General features: G+C 33.2%; 1 protein-coding gene across 3 annotated transcripts in view; it reads right to left on the bottom strand.

Annotated features, from left to right (window-relative positions):
• Positions 1 to 21,502, bottom strand: part of SEMA3A (semaphorin 3A) — a 443,880-nt gene that overhangs the window by 23,166 nt on the left and 399,212 nt on the right. For all 3 annotated transcript variants that reach the window (XM_045510443.2, XM_045510442.2, XM_074367557.1), the window contains 4 exons: positions 19,677 to 19,768; positions 11,453 to 11,494; positions 7,124 to 7,281; positions 3,667 to 3,734 (listed from right to left, as the gene is read on the bottom strand). In XM_045510443.2, the coding sequence (XP_045366399.1) occupies positions 3,667 to 3,734; positions 7,124 to 7,281; positions 11,453 to 11,494; positions 19,677 to 19,768 (360 nt within the window). The remainder of the gene's footprint in view (positions 1 to 3,666; positions 3,735 to 7,123; positions 7,282 to 11,452; positions 11,495 to 19,676; positions 19,769 to 21,502) is intronic.

Below are 21,502 nucleotides of genomic sequence, written 5' to 3'. Positions count from 1 at the left end.
GAGACAACTTGGTACTTTATGAAAGTTAGGGTTTTTTTTTGTTTTTTGTTTGTTTGTTTTTTTTAGGGCTGACAGCAGCTCATCTATCAAGTCTTGAGGCTTCTCTAGGGCCCAAGTACTCAGATTCATAGTTGAATACTCTATTTGTATTAAAGAAGCTAAAGCGCAGACCAGATTAGCATTGCTACGAAATACTGAATTTACAGCTCTGCAGACCATGAAGATGACACTGCCGAAGATATTTTATGAAATTCTTGAATAATTTTGACGCTAACCAAGCTATAAATTGAAATAGAACACATTTTACCGTGGGAAGTTAGAAAGGAAATGCATGTTCCAATAAATAGTTCCAAGAGAATTATTACGAAGTGAAATTCAATGATGGCATTAATTGAGAAGTTAGGACCTAAAATATTGCAAAGATTAAAAAATTTAAGGTGATGTTAATTTTTAAAAATTGTTGGTACTTATGGTATAGTTTTTTCCTTTCTGGACATGTAGATCATAGTACAGCTTGTTTAGTAAAGAAGGAGGAATCAGAGGTAGTTTAAAAGGAAATTGATTCAACCACTCTTGTTCTTGAATGCAAAGTCAGACAAGCTCCAATTTTGTGCACAACAGTTATTTTAAGGAAGGGAACATATTGGAGGTTTCTTGTTAGCATTGTGTATGAGGTGTGAGTGGGAAGACAAGAGGATCTGCCAGCACATACATATTTAGGGTTTTATACTGAAATTTCCCCAGGCGACAGGCCACCACTGATGGAGGAGTGTGTGCTGGACCAAAGGGAAGTGGAGCTAGATTTTTCTGTTTCACCCAGGCCAGCTCACCATCAAGAGAGGGAACAGAGCACTGAGTGAGTGTTAAAGGTTTCATCGAGGGTGAAATTTCTTCTACCTTAATTGTGAGTTATTTTATATAGTCCCTCTATTAAAACCTCAGGATATGTAAAATATGGAGTGTTACAGAATATGTTTACCATTACAGCTGGAACTGATCGTCCTGAAGTGTATAATTTGGCTTCACGTTGCTTAGCAGTTTTCTGTGAAAACATCTCATATCTTTATATGTTTCCATATGAGCACACATATTTTATTCAATGTGAGATGTGACATTAGCAAGACAACATACATGATTTAACGGGGCTGAGCTCTGGAGTTTTGCCCACTTTACTTTCAAAGGTTGACATCACCTATTCCAAGATAATTCACTGATTCCTAATAGTAAGACTCAGTCTGACCATATGGGAATGCCTGACTTAGTTCCCAAACATTTGAAATTTAGTTTGGTGTTTATTTTTTATGTTCGGTCAATTAGCAAGATAAGCAGACAAGGAATACAGAGGCCTTCAAAGAAGGAATGTTTTACTGCTGCAGAGCTTCTTGAGCCGTTTCACCATTTCCTCCCATATATTACCAGCATCTACTTGGAGTGGTTTTTAAACACACACACAGACCCAGGAACACTGAAACACAGCAATGATTTTTCCTCCCTGTAGTATGTGTTCCAACTGAAGAATCAGGAGAAAAACTGATTCACGATTATTTTTCTTTCCATGACTAAGCAATTTTATATTCCCAAAGTTTATAGCCTTACACCACTCTAATTTCATCAAAACACAACTTTAAAATCTGAAGCACTCTCCAAAGCCCATTCAATAGTCAACAATTTATCCACAGTCTCATTTTTAAAAAATAATAAATATGTCTTTGGTCAGCTTTTCCTTTGTATATATGTACACTCATACTTCCAGCATATATAACATTTTGATAAAAATACTAATTGGGTCTATGAAGAGACTGGACTGCTAACCAAATGGATGTATCAGTAAGATTTATATACTTCTCTAGCAATCTTTAAAACACAGCACAGTATCTGACATAAAGTAGTTTATAACTATAATTTATTAGTTAATTGCTGGTTGATGATATTTCTTAAGAAAGGTTCCACTTTTGAATACAATGGTGTTAATAACAATGTGTGACTTAAGTCAATTTCACAGTAAATAACAGATGCTATTTAGATCAAATCTCTACTGAAAGACAAAAATAATAATTGTTCTATAGCTTGAAATATTTAGATAATTAATTTAACAAATACTTATTACATATCTACTATATTCATGATATTGCATTGGTTAGAGCCCTAGAGATAAAAAAGTGAGCAATATAGCCAAGTCCATGTTGACATGGAGATTAAATCTGATTAGAAATAAGCTCTAGTTACATCACCTTGTTTCTTTTACTTCCAATATTATTATTAGCTTCTCCATATCTAAGCAAATATATTCTTTAATATAATGAATTAATAATTCAATACACTGTAATGCTTAAAAGCTGCTGATCATAATTCAATATTTCTATGCAAAATAGATGAATGGAAGACTAGTGAATGTTTTGTTGTCCAACTGAGAAAGCCATTTGAAAAATCTAACAAGGGTGTGTCAACAAGGTACCATATCCGTATAAAGACAAAAATTTATAAAATTTGCTCTAGCAATCTAGTGGTATCTTTTTTTTTTTATAATGAGAACAATTAACAGACAGGAAAGCAAATAGCAGACAGACAAAAAAATTTTGCAAGCAAAACGGATTCAAAGCATAAGATCATTTTGTGGCTATCTGTCTCCTGGTATTGGCATCCCCCAAACAGCCCTGTGGACATTCATGAATCAGATACCAGCACATGTAGGGGATACAACAGGGGGATCTGACTTGCAGAAAGGCATCTAGGTTTTGGAATGCATGCTGGGTGCTATTTGTGTAGTGTGTTTTCTTTCTTAACATTCATGAACTATGAATATTCTACACACAGAATCAGTAGATCAAATCCAGTAACTGATAAAAATATTAGATCTTCTTTTAGGATTAATGTAAAAGGCACGAAAAAAGTCAATAGGATAATTGGATAATTATGTTCAATTACATGTAAAATGTACACGTGTGACAATTTTAGCCATTTTTAACTAAGAGTTGTTCATTAGCAGTGATGTCATTGCTGAGTTTTCCCAGCAGAGGGAAGCATAGTCTAATTATTGTTTTTGTAAAGGGCTGAAGTAGGGGAAATGAGACATACTACAATTATACTGCACTTTTAAATGAAGATTGGTTGATATTTCATCATTAAGTAAGCAACTTGACATTAAATAGGCCTTGACATCTTTTAGGAATCATAAAATGAACTTGGTCCAAAATCCTCAGCGTGAAGACCTCCAGACTATCTTCTACTTGAGCAGAATACCTAGTAATATTACACTGGCTCTATATTATCAGCATATTAATAAATAAGTTGCATGGCTTATTTTAAGACTACACTGTCTTCTTTGATATATTTAAATGAATATTTTTGTTGCCTCCTACACTCAGGTTGCTACTATGTACGAAAGCCTGTACTTAAACCTGGTTTTGGTTGGTTAATATGAGAAAATTGAGTGTTGACTCTCATAAGGGTCTAATATCTTGAATTTATCATACCTAAAATAAAATATAATTCAGTGCTTTGTGTTCATTAGAATTTTCTTTCCACAAGATTTTCTTTCTCTTTAGTTGGACTTCTCTAAGTACTCTGGGAGAGCTGTGTACTCTGCATGCATGTGTGTGGATATATGCATTATTGCTTATGATTTTATCCAGGTTGAAAGATTAAAAAAAAAATGCTGTAACTTACCATGGTGTTGTAAGTCTGAACAGTGAGTGAGTGGATCTCCATTTCTTATATCTTGTCGTCTCGTGCGTCTAAAACAATTATATTTAAAAGGTATTATTGTATGTCTAGTCCCTCTTGGGAATTTGTCATAAGAATTGAGAAGAATCAAAATCAAAGACTCTAGGAGTTTATCAGAGGAGATGCATCCACATCTGACCAGAAGATTTTTTTAACAGCAGCTCATCATACCTGAAAGAGCAGTATCCGAGATGGGAAACAGTGTACAAATATACTAGCAATGCATTAGAAGTCTTTCAAAGTATTGATAACAAAAAATTCATGGTTTCCTGCTACTGAACATCAATCAGTAAGAATGTAACATCTAGAAAATCTAAAATTTTTAACATCTTAAATTCTGAAGAAAAAGCACAAAATGTAGAGTAGCAACCCATTTATTCAATAAATAGAATTAAACTTTTTTCCCTGATTACTAATGAGGGAATAAGCTTGAAAATTAAAGTTCATATGAATGTTCTCTTTCTCATAATACTTATACATAATTCCTTGAATAGACTTCTCTTAAATTATAGTATTAAGACTGAATTCTATTTTTAAGTTAGCTTTTAATTTTCCTTTTTGGTTGCTATATCAACCTTTTTTTAATAAAATGTTTCTTTTATGATCATATGGTTATGAATGCAAATCAATTTACCTATGAAGTCAGTAAAAGGACAAAACCAACAACAAATACTGAGGAGCAAGGCTCCTCATTTTATCAGAGAGAGGCAAGAGAGAAGATGACAAACGTACCTCTAAGAGGAAAGCTAAATTTGCTATAAAAATCTAAATTAATCTCTCCTGCGTTCTACTGCTCAGATCATGTTAGTTACTGTACATTCTGGGTGTCTTCCCTCTAAACCTTGACAGGGAAGGAGGTTGGCTCCAGTCACTGTGGTATAAATAAGATGTGTATTTCGAGTAAGAGGCTAAATATGGAGACTGGCTATGTGTAACAGACTGGAAAAGATTGGGGACACCTGTCCAACCGTTTTCTGCATCTATTTTCATGAGTATTGTCTTGCTGCAAAGTTAGTGATCGTCCCTGAAAAGAGTTCTCACAAAGGCCATTGAGAGCTGCAAACATGGAATTTGTTACTGTATTCATAAATTTAGAAGTCCCAAGTATTTATAGATTTCTATTTCTAGAATTGTGAGACTATCAAGCAGATGTTGCACATTTCAAAATTGAGCCAACAAGGGAACTTGTGAAACACGAACCACAAAGCATTTGGGAAGGCATTTTTTACTGCCATTTAAGCTTTTGAAAATGCCCTCACAAAGAATATATAAATTGTGAGGCTTCTAAACATCCTTTTCAAAGACACATGAAATTGGATTAAGCAAAATCTGCAAGGCACAACAAAAATGTGTTAGTGATAATTCCTTCAACCTTGGATTCTAGGTATGCAGTAAACACATTTCAAATATTATAATATGACCCAGCTTTTAACTTATTATAGATGTACTTATCTTATTTTTATCTTCTCATTAAAAAAGTTTAAAATTTAAATGGATTATTATTAAATTAGGTGATATTATACATGGAAAGGAAATAATACCCATTTTTAGTTCAAACTTAAACTTCACTTTTTCAAGCAATATTAAAAACCCTCTAATGCTAAATGATTTTAAGAACCATCAATTTTTATTTTTAATTAATTTAATTTTATTGCTGTGAAAATGGCATACTGCTATTTATTAAACTATCCATGGTTTCTTTGATTGATAACATTATCTCCACACTACATTTTTGTTTCAAATTTAAACCTCCAACAAAATTTATAGGTATATGAAAGTAATACAAATATGCTGCCTAAATTCTGAACATTGAGGGTTTAAAAACTGAGTATTTATTAAATGGAATAAGCTAATACAACATTTATGTTTAATACTATGACTAACAAGGTAACTGTTTTAATCCATATGGACTGAGTATATGAAAGGTTAAAATTGTAGATGATTTAACATTATAGTCAATATAGTCAATATTAACTAAAGTGTGTAGTCAATATATCTGAGTAGACATTAGGGTTATTTTTCTTTAATATTTTTTGCAAACATTTAAAATGATTCAAATATTTCAGAATGCATCTCATTAGCAATGAAAAAACTCACAATCATAGCCTCTTATAAAACACTAGCTAAGATAAAAAAAACAAAACAAATTTTATTGCTTCTAAATTGCAGTGGTTTAATAATGCTGATTTCTCTTAAATATTTCAATAGGTTGATGGGCATACTGTTAGTCTTTAGGTTTATATTAGCAAGTATTGTATATTACTTTCATCTATCATTGCTTGTTTTTTAAATACTGGTGAGTATCAACAGAGAAAAGTAGCCTTAAGTGAGTGGTAGAGAATATCTTAAGGTAACTATTTTGTCAAATTAAGAAAGTGTTTTTGTTTTTTAAAGCAAAAGTGAATCAAATTACTGTACAACTTTTAGGATGTGTCTTAAAGTTCCCTGAAGTATAACTGCACCTCCTGAATATAACACTCTACTGAGTGACGAAATGTCCATTCCCAACACATTCAATATCCTAGACAGCAACTTACAGTTGATTTCTCTAAACATACTGTTTTAGATAACTTCTAGGCATAGCTTAGCAACTTTTAGTCAAGCATGTCTGAAAAAAACACTTTCAAGAATTATCAAAAATACACTTTAAATATTTGTATAATACATGTGTACAGGTTGATAAATAGATATTTTATTACATAGTTTTATATTTTAAGTTCAAATAAGGCAAGTACAAGATGATGCTATGATAATTTAGTAGACTTTAAATTTTGGAGATTCACATAAAAATATGTTTTAACGCTGGTTAACTAACATTATACAAAAATACGGTATCTTCAAAACTAGAAAAAAATATTCTTGACTTTTTATAATTTGGTCCCTGTGTACTAAGACTCCATAGGTAAGTAAATTCTTATATCTGAGAATTTTCCATTCATCCAAGGACATAAATTGCCTTATTAAAATTTAAAACCAGGACAGAATGTTGCTGGACAGAAAAAGAAGAACAGTTTTTGGTCAAAAGACACAAGGCCCAGTCTAGACCGTGCTGGTGACTTTCTCTTCAGCTTTCCCCCATGTGTAAGATGCAGTTGCAAAACTTTACAATTTTCAAGTGTAAACATTCAAGGATATTATCATGATGTTTTAGATTTCCCTTCATAATTTATCAAAACCATTTGTTTCATTACACTGAGTACCCAACTGTACTATTACACAATCGTCTGACAATTTTGACTATTTAAGGGAAAGAAACAAAACAAAACAAAACAAAAATCCCTCTACATCTCATTTTAGTCATCAGAAAAAAAGGGGATATACTTATAGGAAGAAGTGGTTCCAAAAATGGAATCAAGTAAGATAACTATGAAACACTATTTATATCGAATATTCCTCTTACCTCTTTGCAGTAGGAAAATAGCGAGAGCATGAAGAGCCATCCCAGGCACAGTAGGGGTCTCGGGCCAGGCAGCACTCCGCACAGGCTTGCCCGTAAACATCACATCGGTGTAAAGGGAGCTGCGCCACCCCCGCAGTGGAGCCAATGTACAGCTGTTGCTGTGGGAAGAGTTTACTGTTATGACAAAAACCAACTTGTCTTTCATATCTCTTTTTCCTTTTAAAAAAAGGTTATTTACACATAACTTAGCAAAAAATACACTCATATTTGTGGGTTTAAAAGCACTCCATTATTGGTGGTTTCTTCAAAGGACTGGCAGGAAACATTACCATTTAAAATACAGCAAGATGAAAATCTAAGTATTTGACTGAAACAAGTATATATTATAACTATAAAACCAAGGGAAGACAGTAATAGTTATATATCAATTATTTCTCATAAAAACTTTTAAGAAGACAGTAAGGCACTGAACAATGTAAAGTTCAAACCTTCAGTTTTTGTTCTTAGCTTGCTCTATTTACTTCTGCTGTTTTATAATGTTGATTACTCAGATTATCTACTTTGCAATGTATTCTCATTGGTCTTGAGGCAGGGATCTTGTGTTTGTGACTCCTGGAGGCCCTACTGCATAGCCTGTGATGTAGTCTGCCCTCCCATAAGAAGGGAAAGGATGACGTTTTGGTACTTGCATTTGGTAGGAAGTTTTGCTCAACACCAACTGTCTTGCCTTTGCACTATCTCCAGGAAGATTACTTTAAACAAAAGTACTCAATTACTTCTCATTCAAAAGATCACCAGATGGGGGAATCAAGTACATGCTAGCTGGTGTCCTAGACTTGGGAAAAAAGCTCAGGTGTTGTGGAAAAAGTGGGGTGTTCGATGTCAACATACCTGGATTCTAGGTCTTCCCTGACATTAACTCTGTGTGATCTTGGGCCATTCACATAATTTTTCTAAGACATAACTTCCTTATTCATAAAATGAGCTTGTTTAACTAGATCTTTAATGTATGCATCCTGATAAAACTATGATGCCACTGTCCTCAGTGAATCTGAAGTTATGACATGAGGCAGAATACAGAAGAAAAAAGAAAGCTTTCTAGAAGCCAATAATTCAGGATTTCAATACAATTTTAAAAATAACTTTAATAAAGTTAAGCCAACATAGTGTATCAGTTGCAAATTTATGTAAACACAAAATGAAATACAAATAAAATTGTTTTGTAATTTTCTACTTCTTACTGTAGTTGCTGTCATAGCTCCCTTCTCCTGCACTAGGTGATTGAACAATTATAATAGAACATTAAATAGAAGTTGAAACATGTGATAGTACATATGAAAAAGACCTCAAAAGTGTATTTTAATTTCTCCACTCTATAAATGAAAAATAATTTGCAGAAAAGCCAGTCTCTGAATCATGGTGTGCTTTTTTATTATTGCAAATTGCCGGACAGTCAGCAATGGATATAATTAAAACTGCATTTCAAAAGGCTTTCAAACATGGACTACATATATCAAAGATAAATTTAAATGAAGATTGAAGTATCTATTAGAATTGAAGAAATTATTGAGGTTAAAAGGAACACTTTTATAGAAAATAATTACATGCTTAAAGCTAACCAATTTACTTATATCTTAATTCAAGAAAGGGGAAAAAGGCAGACGAAGTAATGAAAAAAAAAACCTAAACTATTATGGAGGCAGTCATCCTGATAAACAGTGCTTACTCCATTCCAGTAAGTGAAGAATATTTACAGTACACAATATTGTAGCACAAAATAGTCTGTAGAAGAGGCTATCTGTTAAACATGAGCAACTTCTTACTATATTCACCTTGTCTTGTTGTATTGAAAGATAGGACAAACCACAGCAAATTAAGAAATGATAGTTTAAGCCTCGGGGAAAAAAAGATGGAGTATTATTAAGCTTTTTTTGTTGGGAGAAAATTAGATTGATTTGTACTCCTCTAAAAGCTTCTACTGAGCCTGTATGTGGTAACAGCTGATCATAATTTGAGAAACATTAACAAAGAACTTAACTAATGGAAAGAAATTCTTTTTTGTCTCCTATTCTTTATTTCTGTCTTCCAAAAGCACCTTTAAAAAAATAAACTTAGACTGTATTGAAGGCAAGCAATCTCAATCTGATAAAAAAAAATGAAACAAGCATAACATTTAAACAACAATTAAATTAGTTAAAATGGGGAAGCAGTCTCCAGAAGCATGGATGGCACTGGCGAACACAGACATGAACCATGTACTGTGGTCGTAACTATTTAAAAAGCTATTGACCAAGTAGGTTATAATAAGGAGATCTCTATGTTTGGCCAATAACTTTTAAGAAGTATGAACAAAATGAATTCTTACAGATTTCTAAGAATATTACATTTGAGTGGAAAAGGATTTGTTATCTAGACAATAATATCTGAATCTGTCACGTCCTTTTAGGAGAAAAACAGAGAAATAATACACGAGAACAATATGAAATCAAAAATATGGCAACTGAAATTATTGTAATAAAAACCTCAAGTGTGATTAAATGCCAAAAATTAAATACAATTCAATGTCTAGTTTTCATTTTACAATTATTCTGCAGTACTATTAATGATCTGCAAGACTATTCATGCTATCTAAATGAAGTATAGGGAGGCTTGCAGGCACCACTGAGCATAATCCAGTCACTAGCAAATAGCCTCATGTGCTTTTTCTGCCCAATTTAACATCACCACAGGCTTTTTCACTATCCTCCTTAACAAGTTGCGGGTCATAAGCAGGAGATGAGCCCATTTATCCAGAGATTAGTTGCAACACTGCTTCTCCCTCTTGAAACTACTGCCTCACTTTTAAAATTTCCATGAGCATAAATGAAATTGAGTCACATCTGAATGAAATCAAACTTCAGTAATGGAAAACGAAGGCTAGGGACACTCTGTTCCAACCTGGTATTTCAGAATGATAAATTGTTTTTGTTTTTTGGTGAAATGTGTTTAATAGGTAATTCTTAGGTAGCTTGAAAAATGTTTGAACAGAAAGACATGTTTTACAAAAACAGATGCAGTGTAATTAAGATTGACAATGAAGTCCAGCTGAAGATAAATAAATAATTCAAAAAATCATTATGGGAAAGAATATTCCAGTCTAGCTTCCATCCTGGAAGTCCCCGGATTTCCTTGCCAACATATGACAATTTTTAGATTACAAGAACAGGTGAACACATACTTATGAGGTGTAAGATGACAGTGTCAGGTCAGCAGTATCTGCACTCTGGATTTCTCCAAATATCTTGGAGATTACCGATCTATTTTGATGCGGACGTGTGGAAAGGATATACACTGAGCTTTACTGGCACAATATTTTAGTCTCTTGTACAAGAAATAATGCATGGTCAGAGATAAAATGTGTAAACAATTCAGAAGTAAGATTTGCTAAATCATTCTCATATTCAATAATTTCGTATGTAAGTTTTCCCTACAGTGAGTGAGGGGCTTCCTACTCCATTCTGGGTTTTTTCTGCTAAGTTATTTAATAATTAATTTCAACTCAGGACCTAAGCAATCTTTGTTTTTTAAGTTACCTTTGATATACTGAGTAGAAAGGCTAGGTTACATTTATGCGGAAAAGATAATTCATTAGAAGTTAAAATTATATTTGTTTTGTACATATAATTTAGCATTTAGAAGTCATTTGTGTTTCTTAAGTGTCTTGCCAAAGCATTCATTCTATGCCAATGAAAAGACTATTAACACGCTGCCCTTAACTTTTGAATTCATGGAGTTTAATACCTTATCATTTGGCAGTGACTGTTTTTGCTATTTTTCCTTTTATATTTAGCCAAACTAAATGTTTTCTCTACCACACAATATACTGAAAAAGTAAAATTAACTTTTAAGTCAAAATCCTCCAAACATATACAGCCCAGGGCATAATTTTATTATCCTATAAAATATATTTTGTTTATCCATGCAAATTAAATTATAAATTTATTTATATTCTGAAATATCCACCAATGTTATTTTAAAGGATAGATAGATGAAATAATTATTGAGTAAATTATAATGACCAAAAAAATGCTAAAAATGAAAATTTACAGCAAATAATGATATAAGAAATGTATTCATAGGACACATATGAGGCTGGTCAAAAACATGACAGCAATGAAAATTACCTTAATTTTCATTCTACTAGTTATTGGAAGAATGCTCTTTTTTCTTCTTGATGTTTTGAACTACTGTTAATAAATCTATAAAATTTGATGGGACATAAATATATTTATCTATTTGAAACACATTAACAAAATATAGAATATTAATTATAATACATAATGATAGTACCTGTTTAGTGGAAAGCTCCATTGCTGAAATAACAGTTGGTTCCTAATGAAGAAAAAGAAAATGTGGACTATTTAGTCAATTATAAAAGTCACAGAACACGAACATAAATTTTCAGAGAGTTAAGTGCCCACAAGAGGCAATATAATTGGGAAATAAGACACGGGAAAGAAATCGCATAGTTAAATATTACATGTGCGGTGCAATCAATAGGAGCGTGTTCATGTCCTCTAGTCAAAGACCATCAGGAACATACCCGTAGTGGATGAGGCTGGGTTTATTGCTCATTGTGATAAGGGAGACCATGGGCATGCTAACAGAGTGTTGGAAAGGACTTAGATGTTCTGGCCTTGTGTAGGTGATCTGTGGGAGGGATCAAGGAAGTGAAGGTTTGCTTTGCACTAGAGGCTGTCAAAAAGCAGAGGTAATTCTACGATTAGGTATCTTCATAAGTCTTATTTAGAAGGAGTGAAGAACAGAGAGAGGTTATAGCAGCGACTGGTGAAGTTGCAATCACTCATCTGGAAAGGACAGGGAGATAGCTGGTCATCTTTGTGGTCTGGACAGTTTATGTTCTTGTCTGTGTTTAGACATGAGTACAGAATGGTCTCGCTTTTTCCTTGATTCATCATGGTCTGAGAGTGGCTCCACCTGATGTCGGGGCTCTGTGAAAATGTGTATGTTCGACTGGAGAACACTGTGGCCTAGATGAGAATGTCAGGCCTGCTCCTGGTAACAGAGGAGAGGTGAGAGTATTGGGCAGGTTTCCAGCTGTCAAGAACTGTGAGAGCTCAGATGAGATGAGATCACTTCATTGTTAAAATGACTGTTTAAAGTTCAAAGGCCTACGTTTCAGGCCTTGCCAGAAAACATAATCTCTTCAATTTCTATCAACAGATTAGTCTAGAGAAGTCATAACTAGAGAAGTAATAATCACCAATACACTTCATTATAGTGTTCTTCTAAACCTATCATGACCACATGTAGTTTGCATAAATAAATGCTGTTCTTTGATGAACTCAGACCTCAAAAAAAAAAAAAAATGCATTCACCTGAATGCATTAACTTATTCTCTTAGACTCCCTTTCACTGAACTGGGCTCCATCTAATCTTTCATCAATGACAAACACAGCACGAAGAAGAGATGGCTTGGGGGTTTCAGAGATAGCTGATGAGAAAGGCTTAGGTGGGAAGAATAATGTTAAAGGGCCTCTCTGTGTAGGTGACCGAAGCTAAGCCCTGAAGAAAGTGTAAAAAGGTGAACTCTGGAGACAGACTGTATGGATTCAAATAGTAGTAACTGAGACCTGTCCAGAAGCGTGACACTGAGTGAGGTGCGAAGCCTCTCTGTAATTCAATTTTCTCATCTGAAAAATGAGGACAGTGGTACCTTCCTCATAGGGCTGTTGAGAATATTAAATGAATTGATACATGTAAAACACTTTACAAATGTACTTCCCACAGAGTGTTCACATCTCTCCTCTCTCTCTCACATGCACATACATACACACAACACACACACACCCTCCCGTATCCTTTTCTTGCTATATGTGACATTTATGTATAATAACATATATATACGATGTTTGGCTTGCGTCTTGTGACTTTCCTCCTGTATTTCAAGGCGGAGTCTGAAGTATGCAAGCTCTTATCTGAAGGCAGGGAGCAGGAGTGCGCGATAGGATGTGGGGACAGTGGCAGAGGCATCTCATATGTTTCCTTAATTGTTTCTCTCATCCCCCAGGTCCTCCCCCCCACATTAATTTAGGACAGGGGTTTTTGCCTGTTTCATTTACTGCCATATACGTAGCAACTGGGATTGTTTCTGCTACAGTTAATCCTAGAACAACATGGGTCTGAACTTCACTATTTTTTTAATAGTAAATAATATAGTACTACACCATCAGCAGTTGGATGAATCCATGGATGTAAAACCAAAGATACGCAGGGCCAACTAAAAAGTTACACTTAGATTTTCCCCGGCACGGAGGATTGCTGCCCCTAACCCCCGAGATGCTCAAAGGTCAACTATATTTACAAGTTCTCAATAAATATTTGTTAATGAATGACTAAATTCTCTATCAATTTTCCCCCTTCTCTCCTATCTTTTCTACTTCCCCCATTATACCCTGTTCCATCCACTGAATTTATATATGAGACAAAGGCAAGCATCTTTAAAAAAACAAACAAACAAACAAAGTTTTCCTTAATCCTTCAAGCTTAGCTGGAATTTCCTTGAAAATAATCTAAATATTCTATACCCACTGTATTTATTTGTTCATGTCCCATTCAGTGCCATTCATCCCTCAGCCCACTGAGTCTAGCCCTTATTCTAGAGAGGTGGCCTTCTGGTGCTCAGAAGCAAAAATCACTGATGAACTGCATTGCTGAATGGACACTGTCAATCTATATTATTATTATAGACTTCTTGCTTTACATAGCACTACTGACCACTCAGTGCTTCTTGACTGCTTCCTCTATTAGATTTCATTGTGCCTTGAAATTCTTTATTGACTATTCTTTTTCATAATCTTCTGTGTCTCCAGCCATTCCTCACATGTTTGCTTTCCCTTGCTGACTCTTTTTTACTCTCCTCTGGATTCTACATTTTTTTTTCCTGGTGAGCTCATCCACTTTTGTGGTTTTAATTACCCACTGCGTGCTGCAGAATTGCAAATTTCCACTTCAAACTCTGATATCTAAGCTGAACACAGAATTTTCTTAACAAATTTAAGACAACCTGCCTGAGACAAAAATGAGACAAATAATTTAGAATGTAAATTAATTTAATGGAATAATTTTAGAGTTTCCCATGTTCATAGCTTAATGATGTTAAAATAATAATTTTCTATAGGAATTATCACTCATAAAAACATGCTGAAAGGAATATCTACCAATTTTCTCTATGCAGAAATAAAATCTTTGGAATTTAGTAGCATCAAATCACAAAACTCAAGGGGCCAATTCATCACAGATTTTCAGTTTTAAAAGACAAAACTGGCTATCATTTTTAGGTTTGTGAACACTGGAATCAGTGAGCCCAAACAAAGAATTTAAAAGAGTTAGGAAAATATTCCACAGCAACTTCTTCCATTCCAACAGTTTCATAGGAGAAATGGTTCTGTGGTTATGTAAGCAACTAACTTCATGCAGTCTTTCACGAAATAAATTTTACAGCCAAGGTGCAAGAAAACTGCTTCTTAGAGAATTAGCAGTTAGTATAATTTAAATGAAAGTTAGCTATGTGTCAGTACTTTAAAAAAACTTCAGTGAAACTACACTAAAGTGAAGCTGGTGAATTTTCATACATTTCATGTTCACTGGCAACACAAAAGTTTAAATATCTATAAGGTAGATGGAGATGATGACTTCATACTTAAATTGTAAAACAAAACAAACCCCCATACAGATCAAACTCCATTATGCCATATTATGATTTCAACATTCTTAAATTAAGATCCTAGAATCCCTTCATTAAAAGAAACTTTATTTTTCAGACCAGAAAATTAATAACAGTTTGGAATAGGATGTGCTATCTGCTTGCAGCCTGTGGTTCAATTTTATTTGACAGTACATTAGGATGACACTCATTTAAAGAAGCTATAATTTTTTCTGAGCCATAGCTGGTAGTGACTATGACTTCCACTTAAAACAAATGTAGCTCCATAAGCAGTTTTTCATGAAACTGGTTTCAATTGCAAATTTACCTGAAGTTCAAGTAAAAATGAAATTAAAAACTTAGCATCTTTTCAAGATTTTCTATGACTCTAATTTACTGTATGTATTTTTCAGATATTTTAATCTAGTCCTTATTAAACTTTTGCACTTGCGGGGCTATTCAACCTGCTGATCCCAGGAGACTCAGACAGAGCTCCCTGGAGGCTAAGCACATGGACTCTCCTTTAGAGTGAGTTAATAGAATAAGGTTTTGGAAAGCATCAATTATGTTTTACATTCATTTGAATGAAAATTAAACTCTCATTTGTTTGCTCAGTTGTTCATGGAATATTGCATAAATTGGGTTTAAAATGCATGTATTATCAATGTAACTGCCTTGCAATCCTTTGCAGTCAATAGGACTATAAATAAAATCCATTGTACTAAATGCATTGCAACTTGATGTAACACTTCACTGTCTCAAAAGTAAAACCCTCTTTGGGCTGGAAAAAAATCTTACATTGAGCAAAGTAAAAATCAGCATAATGCCTGGTTTTCATACCACTTGAATATTTTTTAACAGTAGAGATGTAGAATTTCCAAGCATTTAAACGAGATTTTCATTTCTATAACTAGTTAACAATAGCTACAATTTACTAGTAATTTTAATGTAAAGAAAAAAAAAAACCTCAAAAAATTATGAAATGAAGAAGCTGAGGCTCAACTGACTTTAACCAACTTGTATGGAATCACGTAGTAAATATGATTCAAATACAGAGTTAGGATTACAAGTAATATTTGGAATCAGGTTTGTGTCTTAGTACGTTAATACATTTTGAATATATAATGTCTATTTAAAGTCATTTCTAGAATCCTATACCAATGCCAATTTTATTTCGCCTCTTATTACCTACTAACATTTTACTCTAAAATGGAAATTTTTATTACTGAAGAATATTTTTCTTTCTATGCTCTGATTGGGGTTTGATTTCACCCAGAATAAAAGCATCTTAGATGTAACTGGAACCACTGGAATGTTCTGCGATTAGCCAGGGGTGTTGTCCTAAAACCAACCTCAAGATGGCAATGGACATAGTACTTGGCTTTAATTCAGGATTTTGTATGAGGTTTGGTTATTCAGTCTAGCAAAGACACATAATGAACATGGTCTCCTGGAGATGATATTATGGTAAAATTAACTGGTTGGTTGACATTAAATGTCTTTCTTTTTAAAATCCAAGAGTATCAGATACCACCAGGACCCTAAATCTGTTCCTTGTCTATTTACCTTGTCAAACTACCACAGTACTCAGGTTAACCCTTTTAAATTTTATGTTAAATGGAATGTCTTGTAAGGCTCAAGTAAGCCTTCAGTATTTAAGTAGAAATACTGAAACTGTAACATTTCTCTGCTTATTTCACTGTATATAGAAATTGCTTTAGTGTGTTGTGTTTTTTTCCCTCTTTCTGCAAAATTAAACAAAGTTTGACAGTGAAATATTCCAATTGCTAGACCACAATATATGTATGAACTTTGCCTGATAGAATAGAATGTTGAAAGTAAATATTTCTCTAAACTCTGCCCAAATATGTTTTGTCTACTTGAGTGCCAATGAAATAATAATGACAATAATGCATAGCAGAGAATATGGGAGAGAAATGGAACATTTTATCTGTGGAAGATGTGTCCCCCACTGTAAACAATCTTTCCACAAAATTGTAAGCTCATGAACAATCATTTCCATGCCAGCAGCTAGCACAGTATTACTTACTCATACCTAATTGTTAAAAACTGGTAAAGAACCTCTCATGATATCTTAAAAACCAAATAAAATGCCATTCAGTAGTTATCCTAGGTGTAATCTGGTTGAGTTTTTCTCCAGAAACTGGAAAACATTAAAAAAAAAACTAATAGATATTAAATATTTGTGCTCACAAGATTGTTGGCTTCCAACCTCTCAAGATTTTGTTAAAAGTCACTTAATAGATCAGCTTAAAGTACTATTTTTAAACTAAAATTTATATTAATTTACTAAAAAACATAGTTAAGATATGAAGTGTAAACTTAAAATGCCAGAGATGTAGGGAATGAAAATTAGCTAGAATACAGTATTACTGCAAAATTATACATATTCTGGTTCATAAAATTCCAGAAAATAAATGATTAATAGAAAAAAGGACCTTATTTTTAAAATGGCATGATATGATGATACAATTTTACAAGGTAAAACTTAATTGTACTGGTAGATAATAAATTGAGTACTAGAAACTATGAGGGTAACGTATAAGAGTCTGTAAGCTAAATAAGGTCATGTTTATACTGTTCACCTCTGAATTACCAGAACTTAAGTGTTGTGCCAAGACCATGATAGGTGTGTGTTTACAGTGAATTAGTAAGTGAAACTTGTTATAACAATATATAATAACTGAAGGGGAATATGCAAAGGAGCCATGACAAACCTAAAAGTAAATGATTCTGGAAATAATTAAGAAATTCTAAAGCTAACATAATATTCAGTATCTTCTGTAACTTCACTGGCAACGGTGGTGGCAAAATAGATTTCCAAAAACACAGAACTGGTAAAATCTTTTTCTACTAGAAAGTAATATGGGATGTAATCAGCAGGATAAGTTGCTGCTGTTCCCAGTTTATCTTCCTCACACTCTGGCACCTCACTTTAAGCAGGGTCTCCCTAAGGAAGACCTTAGACTCTTTAGTTTCTCATATTTCATTTTTCATAAATGCTGATTCCTTTATTCATTTAATAAATGTTGGCTGAAAACACATTTTAGGCTCTGGTGACACAACAGTGGACACAAGTCAACAATTTATATATCTGCCCCTCAGTGCCCATAGTTTGTTAAATCTAGATGGATTCTATGTTGCTAACACAGTCCATTTGGATTCTTGTACTTTTGAATTTATAGGCTAACGTAGGAATGTGTAAATACTGAAATGGGAGTTGGTGAAAGACAGGGATTAGTCAGTACTCTATACCAGACAAAATTAGGTCCAAGTGCCTGATTTTAAAAATCATAGAATTATGATGACTAAATTATTTCAAGACTTAAACCAAGGATTACTAGGGAAGACTACTGAAAATGTAGCTTATGTTGAGTGCAGACAAATTAAAACAATAAAATTATATTAACACTAAGATTCTGAGCACAGTAACTGGCACTGTTCTGGATGCTCTACGTATAGTGTCTCTAATTCTAGCTTCCTTGTGAGGTAGGTATTATTTTTCCTGTTTTACTGATGGGGAAGCTCAGAGGGAATGTGTAAGTGTTCCAAGCAGAACTGCCATGTAGCTATGACTGAAGAACCTAAGCTCTTCCCACTAGAACACTGTTAACTTATTACAAGATATCCGTGTCATGATTTACCAGTTATCTGTTTCAAAGCTAATCATAATATTAATTGAATCAATATATATTAGGAGCTTGTCATATTGTACTTTATTTTCTCTTCAAAAAATTACTGAATAGTGAGCAAGAGCCCTGTTGGGTTAATTAACTGGTCTAGAAATATGGGTAAAGAGAAGCCTTGGGAAGACTTTGCTTACAATGAAAATATTTAATCAACTGAAAAATTTAATCCACACTTCATTTTATAGATAAAGCATCTGAGATGCCTGGAGACTAAATGAGATAATTTTAAGTTGTAATATTAGATCCAATATTATCTCACTCCTGTCCACAAAATTCTTCTAATTCCAGTTTACTTTGCAGTTGTAAATGTCTCACCTCTTTGCTCCCCTCTTTCACCTCAAAATTGAAATAACACCTTTGATAGCACCTGTTTCTCTGTTTTATTTCCTAAATAATTCACATAAAGGTGTGCTTCAATTCAAGCTCTTCCTCTTAGCTAGCTTTCAAAAAGGAACAACAGACACTGTGGTTTATGCTGCATTTTAGTTTCCCTCCCTCACTTCAACCCATATCCTCCTACTTCTACCCTCAATCTTATATAAATTTACCTGGGCCATCAGCAATTCAGGACAAAGGGACAATATCTGTACTTTTCTTAATTGTACAGACTAGGATTCATAACAGATTTGCCACCAGTGATATAAAAAACCTCAAAAATTTTTTTTGCTAACAAATGATTTTTTAGGAAAATATGATAAAACAATTCACAAATAAACCAAAAAATGGTTAAAATGTCTTCATTTCTTTGTCATTCTGAATGTACTTCTTTTATACACTCAAGGAAGTTACCTATCACCCCAGTTATACCATAAAATGTGAAAGAGGTGATTTGGGAGGTGGGGGGGCACACTGAGTTTGTTCACTGAGGTAACTTACACAAATAATATAAAATGTAAATCATGTAATTTATCATTGAGAAAACAAAATAAGAGCCAAGAATATATTTCTTTACATTTTTAGATTTAACTAGCATTGAAAGTTTCAAGGTTTATTTTGACTAGTGTCTGGGTTTCTAATTGACAAGCTAATTAGAAGGGTCTGCTAGACTACTTGTCCGTACCAAGTTCAGTGTGCAGCTGTCCGGGGGGGAAAGACATACAAGTGAACTTGTTGACACTTGAAATTAAGCAGCACTCACCCGGAAAACTGTCATTTCTTCCAGCAGAACTTCTTCTAAATCATGCCAAGTCTCCTTAGGAATTGAGACTACTTTAAGAACAGTCCCAACATCTTTGAAAGAAAGTGGAGAAAACCACAATTGAAATAGATCTGAATAGACTTTAGTGTTAATGAATGGAATCAGTATTTGACCAGAAAAAACATTTTGATTTCAATCTTCTTTTTAATTTACTTCTTTACTGTTAGAGCATTATTTATTTTTGTTGGAGCATATATTAGTAATATGTAAATATATAAGTAATATAAAGTTATTTATAAATATAATATATAAATAATATAAAGTTAACTTCATGAAACTAGATAAACTATAAATAAACCCATGGAATAAAAATAATTGAATTTTTAGAAATATATGAAGCTTTCAAAATGATTTTATCCTAAACTGATATAATTTAAAAATACATATAATAACCACTAGGTTAGATTAATTATTTTTAATCTCAATTATCAGGTGTTTCTGAACAAAAAACAAAGGAAAACTAAAAATAATATCAATTTTTTTGGTATGGAGGTTTCTCAAAAAACTAAAATAGAACTACCATATGACCTCACAACTCCACTCCTGGGTATATATATCCAAAAAACCCCAAAAATACTAATTCAAAAAGATATATGCACCTCAATTTTCATAGTGGCATTAATTACAATTGACAAGGTATAGAAGCAACTTAAATGTTCATCAACAGATGAATGGATAAAGAAGATGTGGTGTATGTACACAATGGAATATTATTCACCCATAAAAAGAATGAAATTTTGCCATTTGCAGCAGCATGGAGGGACATGGAAGGCATTACACAAGTGAAATATGTCAGGGAAAGACAAATACTGTATGATCATATCACTTATATGTGGAATCTAAAAAATACAACAAATCAGTGAATATAACAACAAAAAAAAAGAACCAGACTCACAGATACAGAGAACAAATGGGTAGTCACCAGTGGGGAGAGGGAAAGAGGGAGGGGCAATTTAGGGGTGGGGAAAAAGGGGTTATTATGGGATTATATTAAATGATTTGTGTGAAACTTTTGAAAATTGTAAAGCACTGTAGAATTTAAAGAATCTTTCATTCAATGAAAAAGAAAAAAAGAAAAAATACTCGTTTGACATGACAGGCTTTCCTGTTTTTGTTATGAAATCAGGAACTACTATGAAGACTTAAAATACTTGCAAAATGCAAAGAATGTTGTCAAGCAATAAAAGCAGTTAGAGCTTCAGAGCCTGGCTGATCATTTTCCTCCCATGTGGAAGACTCTGGTACTTAAAGGCCCCTAAAGACAGCTCATTGACCATTAAGTGATGAATGACAATAATCTGATTTCTTAAAATAAACACCTTGGATTATAATTACAGTAGTTTTTCAATAACTGGCTAATCAATTTTGATTAACAAATTGGTCTAATTAATATATTGGTTAATTAATTTTAGAGTACTAAAGAAATTTACAATTCAGAAGCATAACAAAACCTGTTAAACAATATATTTTATAGAGATTGCAAGCATTGTTTACCCTAATTTTCATTATTAAAAGAGACAAATTGTTTTAATGGTAACAGCTACCATTTTCACACTAAGTTGGATTAAGAAGCAAATAATTTTCAAGTATTTACAGATTCACTCCTATTTTTACTACAATAAAGAACAGGGATTTTAAATTCAAAAATTTGAGTCTTCAACATTCCAATTTTGATCAGCTGATCCATTATTTTTAATTTCAATTGGCTCATTTTAATCAAATTTAACAGACTAATTATTGGAGAAGAAAATTTTGCCAATAAGAGT

Source organism: Camelus bactrianus, chromosome 7 (genome assembly GCF_048773025.1).
Source record: "Camelus bactrianus isolate YW-2024 breed Bactrian camel chromosome 7, ASM4877302v1, whole genome shotgun sequence".
NCBI lineage: Eukaryota > Metazoa > Chordata > Mammalia > Artiodactyla > Camelidae > Camelus > Camelus bactrianus.
The sequence above is the reverse complement of the archived record's forward strand: the minus strand, read 5'-3'. Positions and strand labels throughout refer to the sequence as shown.